At 51.0% G+C, this 18942-nt stretch overlaps 2 protein-coding genes across 2 annotated transcripts; both read right to left on the bottom strand.

Annotated features, from left to right (window-relative positions):
• Positions 1 to 1328: 1328 nt before the first annotated feature.
• Positions 1329 to 18356, bottom strand: LOC123346580 (zinc finger protein 420-like). The gene is made up of 5 exons (XM_044984056.1): positions 18300 to 18356; positions 17455 to 17581; positions 16408 to 16410; positions 5119 to 5232; positions 1329 to 4805 (listed from the first exon to the last, which is right to left on the bottom strand). Exons 1-5 carry the CDS (start codon positions 18354 to 18356, stop codon positions 2779 to 2781), a joined length of 2328 nt encoding a protein of 775 aa, XP_044839991.1. The 3' UTR covers positions 1329 to 2778.
• LOC123345502 (zinc finger protein 69-like) lies at positions 5239 to 7973 on the bottom strand. The gene is made up of 3 exons (XM_044982460.1): positions 7850 to 7973; positions 6259 to 6346; positions 5239 to 5744 (listed from the first exon to the last, which is right to left on the bottom strand). Exons 1-3 carry the CDS (start codon positions 7915 to 7917, stop codon positions 5529 to 5531), a joined length of 372 nt encoding a protein of 123 aa, XP_044838395.1. The 5' UTR covers positions 7918 to 7973; the 3' UTR covers positions 5239 to 5528.
• Positions 18357 to 18942: the final 586 nt, after the last annotated feature.

Here is an 18942-nt window from a genome sequence, read left to right on the forward strand (position 1 = left end):
GAAAGTCTGGCCCCCAAGGGGGAACTCAGGGACTAGCAATCACTCTGCTGACGGGAGATTGGGGTGGGGGGGTCAGAAACTGTGTTCCCTGCAGGCTACGCAGCTGCACTGCAGGCTATCGAGGGCCGTGGAGGCAGGCAGGGAGGGGCCCCTCTGAAGGCTTAGCCTGGGTCCACTGGAGCTGCAGGGGAGAGGAACCCCTCCCTCAGCCCGGCCCAGGACCACAGGAGCTGCGATGGCTGGGGAGAGGTGCCTCTCACCCAGGGCCGGCTCCAGGCACCAGCCAAGCAAGCTCTTGCTTGGGGCGGCAGATTCTATGGGGCAGCAATGCCCAAGGCTAGGGCGGCACGTTGCTTCCTGCTCTGGCCGCCCTGTAGGGGGTGGCAGTGTGGAGGAGGGGAGCGCACTGCAGCAAACTCAGCACTGCAGCCCGCGTCCTTCCCTCCCCGCCGACCGCAGCACAGAGGCCTCCCGGCAGGCGGCGCGGCGATCAGGGCCGCGGGGTGAGTGCCCCGCTGAAGCCCTCGCCACCCCCTTTTCTCTCTGGCCCCCGCTCCCTCCCCATTAGACCAGGTGTGCACTGCAGCACAGGGAGTCCCCTGGCTCCGGCAGCCCTGGAGGGTTTTGTTTTGTTTTTTCCCCCGTTTGCCGGCCGCGCTGTTCCCCCCCCCCCCAACACACCCCGCTTTGCCGCTCCAGAGGTTGGTTTTTTTTCACCTGCTTTGCAGTTCCGGCCGTGCAGTGTTTTTTGTTTTGTTTTTCCCCCCGTGCTTTCCCGCTCCGGCTGTGCTGCAGGTTTCTTTTTTCCCCCTGCTTTGCCGTTTCAGCCGCGCCATTTTTTTGTTCCCCACACCCTGCTTTACCGCTCCAGCCGCACCATGGTTATTTTTGTTTTTTTTCCCCTGTGCTTTGCTGCTCCGGCTTTGCTGCATTTCTCCCCCCCCGCCCACACTTAGCCGTTCCAGACGCGCTGTTTATTTGTTCACCCTACCCCGCTTTGCCGCTCTGGCCGCACTGTGGGTTTTTGTTTTTTTTCCCCTGCTTTGCCACTCCGGCGCCCCCCCCCTTTTTTTTTTTTGCTTGGGGCAGCAAAAAAGCCAGAGCCGGCCCTGCTCTCACCTGGCCCCGAGCTGCTGTGGTGAGAGTGGGCTGGGGAGAGTCCTGTCCCCAACGCAGCCTGCAACCCAATTCCCTCGTTCCCAGCCCCACCCCACAGGCCTAGCCAGAGCCATCACCCCTCCACACCCAACCCTCTACCCAGCCCTGAGCCCCCTCCCACTCACCGAACCCCTTGGCCCCACCCCCACCACATGAATTATCTTCTGTGCGCCAATATGGAGATGATGTGTCACATCCTGGTGCATAGAACCAAATTCATTCCGCACATGGATGTAAAAGACGAGGGAGCACTGGTCAGAGCACACAAGCTGCTCAGAGTGAGTTTACACTAGGAAATCTGGTGGAGGATCACAGAGATCTGCTGGCTAATCCCCACCACACCTCCTAGCGGAGCCAGAACTTCAGAGGCTGATGCTGCAGAGGCAGAGGTGGGGTGTCCAGGCCTCCCACAAAAGGCCCTGTAGGAACCAGTCCCTCTCAGTGGTGCTCTCTGCATGCAGACGGGCGGGGGTAGAGGGGCTGAGTGAAGAGAGGCAGCACCTCTCTACCCCGTCAGTGGACAAGGGAGAGGTTACTAGCACTTTATCTTGTCCTTTTTTCCTGCTGCCCAAAAAAAACAGCGGCACCAGAAGGAGAAACAGGCTGATCATCAGTCATAAAGTCCTCTTGAGGTGGAGAGGCCTTTTTGCAGTGAGAAGCACGGGTCCAGGCAGTCAGTTCTTGGCATTTTACAGCGGTGTTGGTAGTCAGCAGGACTTGATAAGGGCCTTTCCAGCGTGGAGCCGGGGTGGTCTTTCGCTGATGGACCTTCATGTAGATCCAATTTTCTGGTTTCAGCAAGTGGCAAGGTTGTTCATGTATAATCATTATTGTCGATTAAAAAAAAGGTAGAAAGTCTTGTTCCAACTGTTTATCTTTGGAGCCCTATCTGGAGTAAGAGAGATTCCCTGCCCGGGTGTGCAGTTCCCCTCTTGCAATTGCTTAAGAATAAACTGTCTCTGATTTGTTACAACCAACCTAAAAGTAAAAACTCTTTTTTCTTCCACAATTATTGATGCCGTGACTCGGATGGTAACGCTCAGCTGAGCCCGCGGCAGCTACTGCGGACTGTTCCACTTCGAACCCCAAGGCGCCAATCAAGAGGTAAGAGACCTTCTGAAATCTCTAATGGGGTATCGAAGGAGGACTGCCCGTGGAACCGTCTGTCCCTCTGGGGCTCATGCCATCCGAACTTATTGATTTTGTAACAAAATCAAATGCAGAGAGGTACTGAGGAACTGTTGCCGCTCTCAATAAGATTAGTTTGAAGTGATCAGGGCCAGCTCAAGCTTTTTTTGACACCCCAAGCAAAAAGTGCCACCCCAGGCACGTGCTTCCTCGTCTGGTGCCTGGAGCCGGCCCTGGAAGTGGTACTGAGGATTTAGTTTTCCCTGACATGTAACAAGGCCTGATTTGAGTCAATTACATGGAAGCTGCTTAACCCTTTTTGTCATGTGTCACAGAAGTTTAGATCCTGTGTGGATTCTCTCATGTTTAATGAGCTGTGATCTCTGTATGAAACTTTTCACACAGTCCAAGCACTTGTGAGGAGTCTCTCTCCTGTGTGGATTCTCCCATGTGGAACGAGGTCTGATCTCCATGTGAAACTTTTCCTACAGTTCAAGCACTTACAGAGTCACTCTCCTGTGTGGATTTTCTGGTGTTTAACCAGGACTGATCTCTGTCTGAATGTTTACCTACAGAGCAAGCACCTGTGGGGGTCTCTCTCCTGTGTGGATTGCCTGATGTCGAACAAGGTGTGACCTCAGTTTGAAACTTTTCCCACAGTCCAAGCACTTGTGGAAGTCTCTCTCCTGCGTGGACTACTTTATGTCTAAGAAGGTCTGACCTCCGTATGAAACTTTTCCCACAGTCCAAGCACTTATGGGGTCTCTCTCCTGTGTGGACTGACTGATGACAAACAAGGTCTGACCTTCTTAGGAAACTTTTCCCACAGTCCAAGCACTTGTGGGGTCTCTCTCCTGTGTGGATTGCCTGATGTCGAACAAGGTTTGACCTTCTTATGAAACTTTTCTCACAGTCCACGCACTTGTGGGGTCTCTCTCCTGTGTGGCCTGACTGATGACAAACAAGGTCTGACCTTCGTATGAAACTTTTCCCACAGTCCAAACACTTGTGGGGTTTCTCTCCTGTGTGGACTGACTGATGACAAACAAGGTCTGACCTTCGTATGAAACTTTTCCCACAGTCCAAGCACTTATGGGGTCTCTCTCCTGTGTGGATTGCCTGATGCTGAACAAGCTGTGACCTCCCTATGAAACTTTTCCCACAGTCCAAGCACTTATGGGGTCTCTCTCCTGTGTGGATTGCCTGATGTCGAACAAGGTTTGACCTCTGTATGAAACTTTTCCCACAGTCCAAGCACTTGTGGGGTCTCTCTCCTGTGTGGACTGACTGATGACAAACAAGGACTGACCTTCGTATGAAACTTTCCCCACAGTCCAAGCACTTGTGGGGTCTCTCTCCTGTGTGGACTGCCTGATGACAAACAAGGTCTGACCTCTGTATGAAACTTTTCCCACAGTCCAAGCACTTGTGGGGTCTCTCGCCTGTGTGGATTGCCTGATGTTTAACAAGGTGAGACCTTTGCTTGAAACTTTTACCACAGTCCAAGCACTTATGTGGCCTTTCTCCTGTGTGGGTTTGCTGATGATTAACAAGTGCCGACCTATATGTGAAACTTTTTGCACAGTGTAAGCACTTATGAGATCTCTCTTCTGTGTGGACTGCCTGATGTTTAACAAGGTCTGACCTAGGTATGAAACTTTTCCCACAGTCTAAGCACTTGTGGGGTCTATCTCCTGTGTGAATTGCCTGATGTTGAACAAGGTGTGACCTGTGTTTGAATCTTTTCCCACAGTGCAAGCACTTGTGGGGTCTATCTCCTGTGTGAATTGACTGATGTTGAACAAGGTGTGACCTCTGTTTGAATCTTTTCCCACAGTCCAAGCACTTGTGGGGTCTCGCTCCAGTGTGGATTGCCAGATGTTGAACAAGGTATGATCTCTGTATGAAACTTTTCCCACAGTCCAAGCACTTGTGGGGTCTATCTCCTGTGTGAATTGACTGATGTTGAACAAGGTGTGACCTCTGTTTGAATCTTTTCCCACAGTCCAAGCACTTGTGGGGTCTCGCTCCAGTGTGGATTGCCAGATGTTGAACAAGGTATGATCTCTGTATGAAACTTTTCCCACAGTCCAAGCACTTGTGGGGTCTATCTCCTGTGTGGATTGCCTGATGTTGAACAAGGTTTGACCTTCTTATGAAACTCTTCCCACAGTCCAAGCACTTGTGGGGTCTCGCTCCAGTGTGGATTGCCAGATGTTGAACAAGGTATGATCTCTGTATGAAACTTTTCCCACAGTCCAAGCACTTGTGGGGTCTCGCTCCTGTGTGGATTGCCTGATGTTTAACAAGGTGTGACCTTTGCGTGAAACTTTTCCCACACTCAAAGCACTTATGGGGTCTCTCTCCTGTATGGCTTTTGTTAAGTGACTTTTGTGCTGACTTTGGACTGAAACATTTCCCTTCAGCTCCTCCCACAAAGGTCGCCTGTGGTTGCACTTCTCCAGGAACTTCCTGATGATTCTCCTCCTCCTCATTCTCATTCCCTCGCTCAGCACCTGCTGGGAGAGAGACAATCCACACAGGAGTCATTGTGCTTGGAAGAAAGAGGAATAGCATCGAGGGAAAACCCAACAGAGAGACTGAGCAATTGGATTCTGCCTCCACATCCCACCCAAACACTCAAAGTGAAGGAGAAATGGGAAGGAAACTGCTGCAGCTAAGAGGATGGGTGGAAAGGCTTGAGCGATATTTGCTGACTACAGCCCTGTCCTGGCTGAAACGAGAAAGAACTGAGGGTACTTACTCACACCATATTTGGGGATTCTCAACTTTTTCCTTCACTCCCTAGATGGTTTTTGTGTCAGTCCTCACCTGTATGGGGGCATCTCAGAAGCCTTCTTTCCTCACAGGCCTGGAGATCGGGCACCCACGGCTCTTCCCCTTGCTCCAGGCGGGCGATAAGCTCAGGTTTGGGAAGGGGAAATCCTGCACAGGGGGTGAAATCAGACCAGATCAGGGTGCATGGAGCACTGGTGGAGTATTTGTTACTAAGGACATTCCGTGAGTGGAACCTGTCCCAACGAGGGAGGTGAACAGGGATTGTGTGTGCAGCCAAGAAACAACACAGACAGGACAATGCTGGATTTATGCCCCTTTGAAAGGTGGAGTGAGGAGATGGTTTGGTTGTCCACTGGGTTTTGACACCCATGTTCCACTGGAGGGGGCACAGAGATGCAAGTCTCTCTCACATGGCAGCTGTGCATTATGGAACCCACTCGCCTCTAATGTAACTGACTGAGGAAGAACCTGAACACATTCAGATACGTAGGTCCCCTGGCTTCTAATAACAGAGTGGACGGGAAGCCCTTACCCAGCGAGGTCACCATCTCATAGGTCTCCTGCATGACGTCCCTGTAGAGGGATCTCTGAGCAGGGTCCAGCAGAGCTCCCTGCCCCTGGGTGAAATACACAGCCACCTCCTCGAAGGTCACCGGCATCTGAAACAACAAGAGTCTCCCACTCAGCACCTGCTGCCCCAGATACAATCCCACGAGTCACGGGAAGGGGAAAAAGATGTGAAGCTCTGGGAGGGCCAGACTAGCAGAATCCCACCACCACCCAGCTCAGAGGCTTCAGGGTGGGAAGAAGGTGAGCGCTCCCTGTCCACTACATCAGATGGAGCAGGGCCGGGATTTCTTATTTCCCACATGCCTGCCAGCCACAGGCTGACATGGGAAGCAGAGCTCTGAGCCGGGGACAGGAATCCCAACAGCTTCCCTTCGTATTTCACAGCAGCCTGAGGCCAGTGGGTCCAGGCTCCAGCACTGGGAGTCTGGAAAATGTTTCCAGGCCTGCCTACGGGGTTGTATCCTGTTTGAGAAATGGGGGAATGTCCCCTCTCCCCTCCCCCGCCTCCAATGGGCCTACTCAGAAAATCAGCAGTTTTCTCACACCCTGTCTCCTCTCTGCCTCTCCCTCACCCCACCCAGTACCTCCCTGAAAATCTCCTACCTGAGCTGGCTCCATCACAGCCATTTCCCTTCCCAGTCTCCTGGAAGACGGGACCATCTGGAGCGAAATGTGGACGTGATTCCTCAGTCTGTCGGGGCGAGAGGAGCAATGGGGGAGGTTACGGAAGGGGCTTCTGTCCATGTCACCCGCAGATTCCCATGGAAGAAACAGAGTCTTCACTCTTGTGTTTGTTAGCAGCAAGTCAGAGGCAGTTTATTTCAAGCAATTGCAGGGGGAGCCTACAGAGAGGGGGGGTTCCCTTTCTTAGGCAGGTCTCCAAAGCAGGGCCGGCTCCAGACCCCAGCGCACCAAGCGCGCGCTTGGAGCGGCATTTTGCCAGCAGGGCGGCAGGCGGCTCCGGCGGACCTTCCGCAGTCATGCCTGCGGAAGCTCCACCGGAGCCGCGGGACTGGCGACCGGCAGCGCGCCCCCTGCGGCATGCCGCCTGCTTGGGGTGGCCGGATTCCTAGAGCTGCCCCTGCTCCAAAGTACAACAGTTTAAAGCACATATTTATAGGTTCACCTCACATATATCAACGGATACAGCTGAATCTTGTTATACATTTTCCTTCCCATTCTTATCTGAAAGCAAGGTTAGAAAACAGCTTCCCATGTCGTTTCCCCATCCGCCTCGCACAATCCCCGCTTCTACAAATCTCGTGACCTTAGGGTTAGGGTTAGCCTTGTCGTGGAAAAACGACCACGCGTTGTGTTTGGATCAGAACAGCCTGAGGCCTTTGATTGATTACCAGCGCACAGGGGCGGACCGCTATTGTTATTTCCTTACGAGAAATGTTGCAAAATCAATATAAATTAGAACAGACTTAAATTCTTCCCATGTTAGGCCTCTCCTGGTATTTAGTGTCTGTCCTTTTGCGGTTAAACGGTGACCGTGAAGGATATGGCACAATTGTTTTTGGCTAGGGGACTGTTGGATACTTTCCACTGCCTCCTCTGTGCCCTCATTTCAGCGAGCTGACCTTGGCAGCTCGACATGAGGCTTGGGCCTATAAGGTTTGGATGCCACTGGATTTTCCCTTACAAGGGGTTTGGGGTGCAGACTGCGGTGGGGAGAGGACACCCCCCCAGCCCTCTCTCACCGCAGCAGCTCGGGGCCGGGTGAGAGGCACCTCTCCCCAGCCACGGCAGCTGCTGTGGTCCTGAGCCGGGCTGAGGGAGGGGTTCCTCTCCCCAGCAACTCTGGTGGACCTGGGTCGAGCCTGGGGAGGGGATTTTTTCCATTCTGACTCCTTCTGCCCCTTGTACACAGAAACAAGCAGGATCTTAGTTCAAGGCCTGTAAGCAAGCTTGACCAAACTCAGGCCCTTGTCTAAAGTTTAAGGCCGGCTAAATTTTCCCTCACAGCCTGTCTTCTGCTCTGTCTCTTAAAAACACTAAGATGGCTGCTGCAAATCCCCTTTTCACACTTCCATATTCCCCCGAGGCTCTTCAGACCCTTCCCGTAACAGCAACTCTGAGCCAAATGCTAGAAAAAGAAAAGGAAAAAAAGGGGCCACTTTGGGGGATTTCCCCACACTGCCCTGTAAACTCCTCTCCCTGAGGAACAGCCGGAGCCCTCTGGTGGCATCACCTGAAGAACGAGCTGCCCTGGACTCCCCCAGCAGCCCCCAGGGACAGGCAGACAAAGGCTGATTCCATTGGCCCATCCACTCTCCCTACCGGCCAGAATCAGCAGCGACTCCGGTGGGGCTGAGAACTGAATCCTGCAGGAAAATCAGACCAGGACGCCGGGCAGACCCCAAAACTCATGAGACACAGACCCCAGCAGCACGGGGGTGTCTGACAAATAACACACTGGGACCGCCCCATCCCAGCCTGCCCCCCGCAGCTCCGCACCCGCCTCCTGCCCCCACCCCGCTCCCCCCGCCTGCCCTCACCCCCGGCACCTCTTTAGCCTCCGCCCCCTGCAGCCCGGGGGTGCCGGGGGGGGGGCGGGTCTCTCTCACCTTCCCTCCGAGCGGGGCCCCCCGGGGCAGGGGCCGGGCCGGGCCGGGCTGGGGGCTCTGCCCTGGGAGAGGCTCCTGGGGGGGAGCAGCGGGAAGGGCCCTGCTGGAGATTCCCCTCTCCCGGCTGCAGCCAGGGCTCCGGGCTCCCAGCACCAGCCGCCCCCCGGGGCTCGGGGATCTCGCCAGGAGCCTGGGAGCCAGAGTCACCGCAGCGGCTGCGAGTCACTTCCTGCTGCCGGGCCGGAGCCCAGCGCTCGCTGCCCCGGAGCCGCCTCCCGGCTCCTCCTGGGTCCTAGCGATCAGCCCATCCTCATGCAGCAGCTCTGGGTGCATGTTACCAGCACTGGGTGACCAGACAGGGAGTGTGAAAAATCAGGAGGGGATGGGGGGTAATAGGCACCTATAGAAGACAAAGCCCCAAACAGCGGGACTGTCCCTATACAATTGGGACATCTGGTCACCCTACCAGCACTGGTGCAAAAGTTGGAGCTGGCTGGGCTGGCTGAGCCAGACTTGTGGGAGAGAGAAGCGGGAGAGGTGCAGATGGACAATGGGGCAGCTCGGAACAGCTGCTCCCTCCGGGGGCACCAGCCTGCTCCCCAGGAAGCCCCAGCACATTCCCTGCTGGCATAGGTGTGGCCTTCTGCCGGCGCCGGTGGGTGCTTGACTCCCCCCCTTACCCCAACCCCGTTCCAACCCCTTCGCAGAAGTGCCCACCCCAACTCCACCCCCTTCCTGACCCTATTCCAACCCCCTCCCCAAATCCCTGTCCTGGACCCACCTCCTCCCCTGAGCACGCCACTGTTCCACTCCTCCCCCTCCCTCCCAGAGCTTTTACACCACAAAACAGCTGTTTTGCGGCAGCAAGTGCTGAGAGGAGAAGCGGGAATGCGGTGCGCTCAGGGGAGGAGGCGGAGGCGAGGTGAGCTGGGGCAGGGAGCTTGGCTGCCCGTGGGTGCAGAGCACCCTCCAATTTTTCCCCATGGGTGCTCCAGCCCTAGAGCACCAATGGAGTCAGCGCCTATGGCTGCTAGCTCACTGAGTCAGACAAAGACACTCCCCCCTCCTTGCTCTTTTCCCTTCCCAACCTGGCTCACCCCAGCCATCCCCAGCCTGCTTCCTCCTCCTCCACTCCACAGAGTCCCATGCCCGGCTCTACCAAGCTCGGCTCCAACCCCCCTCTTCCCAGCCTCCAGAGCCTGTTCCCAGCCTTGCTCAACCCCCCTGCCGGGTTTCACTCCCCCGGCCCTGCTCACTCACAAGCTACAAACTTTTGCTCCTGGCGCTGGCTGGTCTCATAGGGCCCCCACCACAGGCAGGGAGGGGCTCCGCACAGCTCTGAGCTCCCGGGAGTTGGTGAGGGGGATCCTGGGTAGAGCCAGAGCCCTCAGCCAACCAGCTGAAGGAATAATTCAATTCCAGAGGAAGGAAACAGGGTCACTGAGCCCCCTTGGGAGACGCAGGCCATGTTGGGATATGTACCTATATAAGCCATATATCCATGTAACATGTTATAGGTCTTGCGACCTAGTGTGGCTGGAGTGTGTTTCAACATCAGTGCATGATTTGCAGTTTGGCAACCAAAGCGAGAACTGAAGGGAGAATAGGTCAAAAAGAACGGTTTATAAAAAACAGTTTTGTCATGTCCCTGGAAAAAAATGAAGAATTGGCAAGAAAGGAAATAACACCAGCGGGACGGCTTTAAAACTGTGTAAGAATTGGAGGAAATGGCATCCCTTGGATCCTGGCTTCCTGCCCAAGACTGGCTCCTTGGAGTTGCATATGAAGGCCCAGGACAACAGAGACTCCTCCTCCTCCTCCATATAATAAAGGGTTCCACACTAAAGGGTTCCACAAGCTCATAGACCTTCCAAAGAGAATGTGATATGGCTGGGAGTCAGTATCCAATCCATCATTGCTCCAGATGGCTGCCAACACCATCGATAATTTATTGTCCCAACCTTTGCCAGTGACGTGCACCACTTTGCGAAGGGCTTGCTTGATAGTCTGATCCATCCTTTCTACTGCCCCTGACGATTGAGGATGGTAGGGGATAGGTACTGTAGCTTTACTCCTAAAGGTTTTAATATTTTTATAATTACTTTTCCTATAAAATGTGCTCCATCCTCTGAACCAATTACTTTTGGAGTCCCATATCTAATAAACAGAACTTTCCACAACTTCTTGGTGGTGGTCTCTGCAGAATGTTTCCTGGTGGAAATTGCCTCCGCCCAGCCACAAAAAGAATCTATTATCACTAATAAATACTGATTCCCTCTTTGGGTCTTAATATAATCAACCTGTATTCTACTCCATGGCCCTGCAAGTCTTTGGTGCCACAAGGGTCCCACATTCGGTGGTATATTCCCATCTGCTGCACACCTTATGCAGTTTTTAACCAAATTTTCTACCTCTTGCACCTTATGCCGTATTCCCCAAACTGGTTTTACCTTAAAAGAGAGTATTTTCTATTCCTCGGTAGGCCATAGATTGACACAGGTTAATGATCTCTTCTCTTTAAAGTTTCTCAGGTACCCACTTTTCCTCTCCTGTTTTCTTATTCACTGCAGAACCCCCTTTCATACTCCAGGTTCCTCATCTTTAGGTTCAGCCTCCTGTTTTATGGAGCCCTGGACCCTTTAAATCACTACCCAAATACCGGGGCTCCCGGCTGCTCCTGCTACCCTGGGGCTCTGGCAGCAGGACTCTGGCAGCGATTTAAAGGGCCAGGGGCTCTGGCCGCTGCTACTGCAGCAGAGCCCTGGGCTCTTTACATTGCTGCCAGAGCCCCGGGGCTCCCGGCCGCTGCCGCAGCTCCCGCCATAATTTAAAGAGCCTGAGGCTCTCAGCCACTGCTACGGCAGCCGGAGTCCCAGGCCCTTTAATTCTCAATGTAAAGGGCCAAGGGATTTAAAGATCCCACCAATTCTGGTTGAGGCCCCTCCCCCTGCTCAGGACTCTGGCATATCGCTAAGTCCTTTAAGTTACTTTTACCCCTGACTACTGGGAAGGAAACAGACGCGTGCGGGGAAGGCTGGCGGCAGAACCTCAAGTCTCACATCCCAGGGGGAGTTCAGGATTTAGCTGAAGCTGAAGCAGTTGAGGACGTTGGTTGGTTCCTCTTCTCTGCTTTGCCCTGCTCAGCTTCCCTTTCAGGATCAGGATGATGAAAGTCCAAGAGTGCCATGTGTGTCCCAGGAGAAAGCGGGTGTGAGACATACCCCAGGGTACAATCTGGACTGTTGAACCGCTTAATTCTCCATCCCAGGGCACGTTTTACACTGCTTCCCAGGGAGAATAAAAATCAATGACATTAAAAAAAAAATCAAGAAAATCAGACTTCTGTTATTTAAATAGGATTTTTTTCCTCAAAAACCCTTTTATCTAAAGATAGTTGTAATTGAGCTATAATGTATCTCATGGAATAGGGATTGAAAATTCTAATTCTATAGAATGAGACAATAGACACGTCTTGTTTAAGAAAAGTTTTGTCAATGAGTTCCTACAGTTCATACGTTAACGACCCAGTCTTATGGGGATCCACAGGCTTCTGTACACATTACTTAGGTTAATTTTTTTAGACTCAGTGTTCAGTCTAGAAGATACCATCAGAGATGCTTAGTTTTCCAGTTCTCAAACTGTGGCTTTGTCTCTCCAGAGGTAACATGCTTGTTAACAGCGAAAATGTTTTTAAATAAATTAATATATAGATGGGAGAAATAACAGACCTCACCTCTATTGTCCCTTTGCAAATTTGGGTACATAGAGTCAATCCCTTACCTCTCTCAAAAAGTGCAAAGTTTCAAAAAGTTGAATGAATAGAAGACTGTTGGAGGCGTAATAGATCTGGACAGGGAAAAGAAGCCTGCAGAGACATGTGAGAAGCGAGTGACATCTGCTTTTCTGATACAATATTATATATTTGCTGTTGAAGAAAAAAATCCAGAATACTTAACATTGTTATTTTAGTTAAATAAAACAATTTAAATGTCTGTCTGGTGATGTTCTCCTCCTAATACAACATGGCACGAATGGAATAACCAAACAATGAAATAAAATGAAATTAAATAATCAAACATTCATTGTCTGATATAGCTGTAAAACTCATCTAAAAAGTTTTCAAAATAAATCATTGTTTAAAAATGTAGTGTACCTTCCAAAAATGAAACCTACATCTCTCTCTGCATTCTGAAGAATACGTATTAAGGTTATAACAACCAACAAGAATACATTTTTATGTAGAAAACCATGATTAAATCGAGTCTTCCTGACTAGTGATTTAAATCAAATCCACCCTGCTGCTTCCCTGTGTGAACAACAAACCTCTCCACGCTCTGCTCACACACAGCCACCAGCCTTCAAAGTCACTCCTGGCTGCACTGCACTGAGTGTGACTTGCCAGACACTCAGGAACTTACCAAACGACACAGTAACATCAGCCACTTTTCGACTCCCAGCCTTGCGCCCCAGGAATGTGCATCTTGGACAGCTCAGTCTGGTCACTGGGCTGGACAAACTCAGTCATTAGTGGGTCACCTCCACAGAGGGGCCGGATTAGGCCACAGCCTTGTTCTCTCCAGTCAAATCCCCCAAACATTTCAGTGAAAACAATCAGGTCCAGACAAAACACTAAAACCACTTTACTAACTGGAGCAAGGGGGTTTACAGGGTTTACAAGGGAGAAAGATGTAAAAGGTCAGAAAAGGTTAAAACTACAAAATTTAAAACATGCATTTAAATCCTACATTTTACCAAACTAAGGAAGATGTGAAGCAAACAGGATTTTCCACCCCCTGTTGCAGGCAGTTCACAGTTCTGAATACCCAGGCTGGATTTCCTTCCAGCCTTGGCCTGCCCTCCCCACTGCAAGGCCCCACTGCAAAGGGTAGGAATTAATGGTAAATTAATTGGCCTGCCCTCCCCACTGCAAAGGGTAGGAATTAATGGTAAATTCTCAGAATGGAGAGGGGTAACTAGTGGTGTTCCCCAAGGGTCAGTCCTAGGACAAATCCTATTCAATTTATTCATAAATGATCTGGAGAAAGGGGTAAACAGTGAGGTGGCAAAGTTTGCAGATGATACTAAACTACTCAAGATAGTTAAGACCAAAGCAGATTGTGAAGAACTTCAAAAAGATCTCACAAAACCAAATGATTGGGCAACAAAATGGCAAATGAAATTTAAGGTGGATAAAGGTAAAGTAATGCACATTGGAAAAAATAACCCCAACTATACATACAATATGATGGGGGCTAATTTAGCTACAACGAGTCAGGAAAAAGATCTTGGAGTCATCGTGGATAGTTCTCTGAAAATATCCATGCAGTGTGCAGAGGCGGTCAAAAAAGCAAACAGGAAGTAAGGAATCATTAAAAAGGGGATAGAGAATACGACTGAGAATATATTATTGCCCTTATATAAATCCATGGTACACCCACACCTCGAATACTGTGTACAGATGTGGTCTCCTCACCTCAAAAAAGATATTCTAGCACTAGAAAAGATTCAGAAAAGGGCAACTAAAATGATTAGGGGTTTGGAGAGGGTCCCATATGAGGAACTAGGGTCACCAAATGAAATTAATAGGCAGCAGGTTTAAAACAAATAAAAGGAAGTTCTTCTTCACGGAGCGCACAGTCAACCTGTGGAACTCCTTACCTGAGGAGGTTGTGAAGGCTAGGACTATAACAATGTTTAAAAGGGGACTGGATAAATTCATGGTGGCTAAGTCCATAAATGACTATTAGCCAGAATGGGTAAGAATGGTGTCCCTAGCCTCTGTTCGTCAGAGGATGGAGATGGATGGCAGGAAAGAGATCACTTGATCATTGCCTGTTAGGTTCACTTCCTCTGGGGCACCTGGCATTGGCCACTTTCGATAGACAGATACTGGGCTAGATGGACCTTTGGTGTGACCCGGTACGGCCTTTCTTATATTCTTAATGGCTGGCTGAGCAATTACTGGCCACTTAGCACCTAGCTGATCCCTGATTTAACAGAATACAGGAAACCTTTGGATAGCTAAACATAGACGACTACAGTTACCCCTCTTAGAAACATAGAATATCAGGATTGGAAGGGACCTCAGGAGGTATCTACTCCAACTCCCTGCTCAAAGCAGGACCAATCACCAACTAAATCATCCTAGCTACGGCTTTGTCAAGCCTGACCTTAAAAACCTCTAAGGAACGAGATTCCACCACCTCCCTAGGTAACCCATTCCAGTGCTTCACCACCATCCTAGTGAAAAAGTTATTCCTAATATCCAACCTAAACTGTCCCCACTGCAACGTGAGATCATTACTCCTTGTTCTGTCATCTGGTACCACTGAAAACAGTCTAGATCCATCTTCTTTGGAACCCCCTTTCAGGTAGTTGAAAGCACTGACCAAATCCCCTCCCTTTCTTCTCTTCTATAGACTAAACAATCCCTGTTCCCTCAGCCTCTCCTCATAAGTCATGTGCTCCAGCCCCCTAATCATTATTGTTGCCCTCCGCTGGACTCTTTCCAATTTTTTCACATCCTTCTTGTAGTGTGGGGCCCAAAACTGGACACAATACTCCAGAGGAGGCCTCACCAATGTCAAATAGAGGGGAACGATCATCTCCCTCCATCTGCTGGCAATGCCCCTACTTATACAGCTCAAAAGTCAAGGAATAACACATCCACTGCTTTTCCCTCATCCACAGAGCCACTTATCTCCTCATAGAAGGCAATTAGGTTACTCAGACATGACTTGCCCTCTTCTTCCAAGTCTCTACAAATACACAATTACATGTCAAATTCTAGCTTATCTAAGGTGGACAAACTTTTAAAATCTCTCTCTAAAAGCTGAATCTGAGTGAATTACACGCAAGTTGCTTAACCCTTTCTTGCCATGTGTCACAGAGGTTTCGATTCTTTGTGGATTCTTCCATGTTTAATGAGCTCAGACCTGATGATGATTTAGGTGTGACTTCAGTATGAAATTTTTCCCGCAGTCCAAGCACTTGTGGGGTCTCTCTCCAGTGTGGATTACCTGATGTTCAACAAGGTTTGACTTTCTTAGGAAACTTTTCCAACAGACCAAGCACTTGTGGGGTCTCTCTCCTGTGTGGATTGCCTGATGTTCAACAAGGGTTGACTTTATTATGAAACTTTTCCCACACTCCAAGCACTTGTAGGGTCTCACTCCTGTGTGGATTGCCTGATGATTAACAAGATCTGACCTTTGTATGAAACTTTTCCCACAGTCCAAGCACTTGTGGGGTTTCTCTCCTGTGTGGATTGCCTGATGTCTAACAAGGCCTGACCTTTCTATGAAACTTTTCCCACACTCCAAGCACTTGTAGGGTCTCACTCCTGTGTGGATTGCCTGATGTACAACAAGGTGTGACCTCTGTATGAAACATTTCCCACAGTCCAAGCACTTGTGGGGTCTCTCACGTGTGTGGATTGCCTGATGCTTAACAAGGTTTGATCTTTGTACGAAACTTTCCAGTAAGTCCAAGGACTTGTGGGGTCTCGCTCCTGTGTGTAATGCCTGATGACGAACTAGGTGTGACTTCAGTATGAAATCTTTCCCACACTCCAAGCACTTGTGGGGTCTCGCTCCTGTGTGTAATGCCTGATGACGAACTAGGTGTGACCTTCTTATGAAACTTTTCCCACAGTCCAAGCACTTGTGGGGTCTCTCTCCTGTGTGGCTTACCTGATGTCTAATTATTTGCGTCTTCGAAATGAAACTTTTCCCACACTCGAGGGATTGAGAGGGTTTTTCTCCACTGTGGCTTCTCCCATGGTTATTAACATCGGAGAGCTTACTGAAGCTTTCCCCACGGTCCAAGCATTGAAGGGGTTTCTCTCCAGTATGGATTGTCTGATGTGTCACAAGCTGTGATCTCACAGTGAACCCTTTCCCACACTGAAGGTAGTGCCAGGGTGTCTCTTCCTTGGGATTTGTCTGCTTCGCTCTGGGATCCTCCTGTCCTCCCCTACCGTTAATAGATTCATCCACTTTCTTCCCTGGGAGCTTTCCCAGAAGCCTCTCTGATCTGTGGTAATTTCCCCAGGATTCTCCCTGCTCCAAGCACTGGGAAAAATTTCCTTCAGCTCTTTCCACAAAGGTAACCTGTGGTTCCACTTCCCCGGGATCTTCCTCATGATGATTCCCCTCCACGTTCTCACTCCCTCGCTCAGCACCTGCTGGGAGAGACACAATCCAGACAGGAGTCATTGTGCTGGGGAGAAAGAGGAATAGCACCGAGGGAAAACCCAACACAAAGACTGAGCAATTGGACTCTGTCTCCACATCCCACCCAAACACTCACAGGGAAGGAAAGATGGGAAGCAAACTCCTGCAGGTAAGAGGCTGGGTGGAATGGCGTGAGCTACATCTGATGACTGCAGCCCTGTCCTGGTTGAGATGAGGAAGAACTGAGGATGCTAACTCACACCATATTTGGGGATTCTCAACTTTTTCCTTCATTCCCTAGATGGTTCTTTGTCAGTCCTCACCTGAATGGGGGCATCTCAGAAGCCTTCTTTCCTCCCAGGCCTGGAGATCCGGCACCCACGGCTCTTCCCCTTGTTCCAGCCGGACAATCAGGTCAGGTTTGGGAATGGGAAATCCTGCGCAGAGGGTGAAATCAGACCAGATCAAGGAGCCTGGAGTATTGGTGGAGTATTTGTCAGAAAGGACATTCTGTGAGCGGAACCTGTCCCTGTGCTCTGCTGGAGCAACGTGGAATCCAAGAGGACGGAAATATGGTCACTGAGCCCCCTTGCGCAGAGGAATTTGTCTGGGGAGGTGAGTTGAATTATTACTACACCCTCACTGGGCGATCCCAGAATCTGTGCGCTCTGGGGGCCTTGCTGACTCACACACATCTCTGCACTTAAAACCCTGCCTCTTTCTAAACCTGCAGAGTCCAGAGCCCTCCCCTGGGCTGGAGCTAGTCCCAATGAGGGAGGTGAAAAGGGATTGTGTATGCAGCCAAGAAACAACACAGAGACAGGACAATGATGCCCCTTTGAAAGCTGGAGGGGTGGGGATGGTTTAGTTCGTCCATTGGGTTTTGCAACCATGTCCCACTGCAGAGGGCAAGGAGATGCAAGTCTCCATCACATGGCAGCTGTGCATTATGGAACCCACTCACCTCTGATTTAACTGACATGGGAAGAACATGATCAGATTCAGACATGCAGACCCCACGGCATCTGGTATCTGAGGGGATGGGAATCCCTTACCCAGCGAGGTCACCGTCTCGTAGTTCTCCTGCATGACTTCCCTGTAGAGGGCTCTCTGAGAGGGGTCCAGCAGAGCCCCCTGCGCCTCTGTGAAATACACAGCCACCTCCTCGAAGGTCACCGGCATCTGAAACAACAAAAGGCCCCGGTCATTATCTGCTGTCCCAGCCACAATCCCACTAGTCACGTGGGAGGAAGGATAAAGAAATGGAAGCTCTGGGAGCGCCTGAGTAGCAGAATCCCACCCCCACCCTGCTCACAGCAGCCAGGAGGCTTCAGGGGGTGGGAGAAGGTGAGAGCTCCTTGTCCCCCCAGCACACAGAGCAGGGCAGGGTCTTCTCATTTTTCACACTCCTTCCAGACACAGGCTGATACGGGAAGCAGAGCTCTGAGCCGGGGACAGGGACAAGAATCCCAACAACTTCCTGTTACATCCTTGGGGGCAGCCGGTTTAGGAAGAAATCACTTGAGGCCAGACAGCAGACAGCTAACAAAACTACCATTTTATTTACAGACACAGAGCTCACCCAACCGGTGGAAGCTGGCTGGGCTATCCCCTAATAATCTAACTCAGTTGCCATAGGAACAAAAACCATGACAACCAAATACACAACACTTCCCTGCGTATTTCACAGCAGCCTCAGGCTAGTGGGGTCTCACTCCAGCACTGGGAGCCTTGAAAATGTTCCCAGCCGTGTGCAAGGGGGTTGTATCCTGTTTGAGAAATGGGGGAATGTCCCGTCTCCCCTCCCCCATCACCAATGGGCCCACTCAGACAATCAGCAGGTTTATCACATCCTGTCTCCTCCCTGCCCCTGCCCAGGAGCTCCCTGAAAATCCCCTACCCAAGCTGGCTCCATCACAGACATTTCCCTTCCCTGCGTCCTGGAAGACGGGACCATCTGGACCAAAACATGGACGTGATTCCTGAGCCTCTCAGGGCGAGAGAGGCAATGAGAGAGGTTACAGAAGGGGCTTCAGTCCATGTCACACCCGGGTTCCCATCCAGACTCTTCAGACCCTCCCAGTAACAGCATCTCTGAGCCAAATGCTAGAAAAAGAGCAGAACTAAAGGGGCCACTTTGGGGGATTTCCCCGCACTGCCCTGAACTCCTCTCCCTGAGGAACACCCGGAGCCCTCTGGTGGCATCACATGAAGAACGAGCTGCCCGGGACTCCTGCAGCAGCCCCCAGGGACAGGCAGGCAGAGGCTGAGCCCAGTGGCCCATCCACACTCCGGCCTGGTCTACACTAGGACTTTAATTCGAATTTAGCAGCGTTAATTCGAACTAACCGCTCAACCGTCCACACCAGGAAGCCATTTAATTCGAACTAGAGGGCTCTTTAGTTTGAATTTGGTACTCCACCCCGGCAGGTGGAGTAACGCTAAATTCGACACGGCTAGCTCGAATTAGGCTTGGTGTGGATGCTAATCGAACTTAGTAGCTCCGGGAGCTATCCCACACTGCACCACTCTGTTGACGCTCT

This window comes from Mauremys mutica, chromosome 12 (genome assembly GCF_020497125.1).
Source record: "Mauremys mutica isolate MM-2020 ecotype Southern chromosome 12, ASM2049712v1, whole genome shotgun sequence".
Taxonomy (NCBI): Eukaryota; Metazoa; Chordata; order Testudines; family Geoemydidae; genus Mauremys; species Mauremys mutica.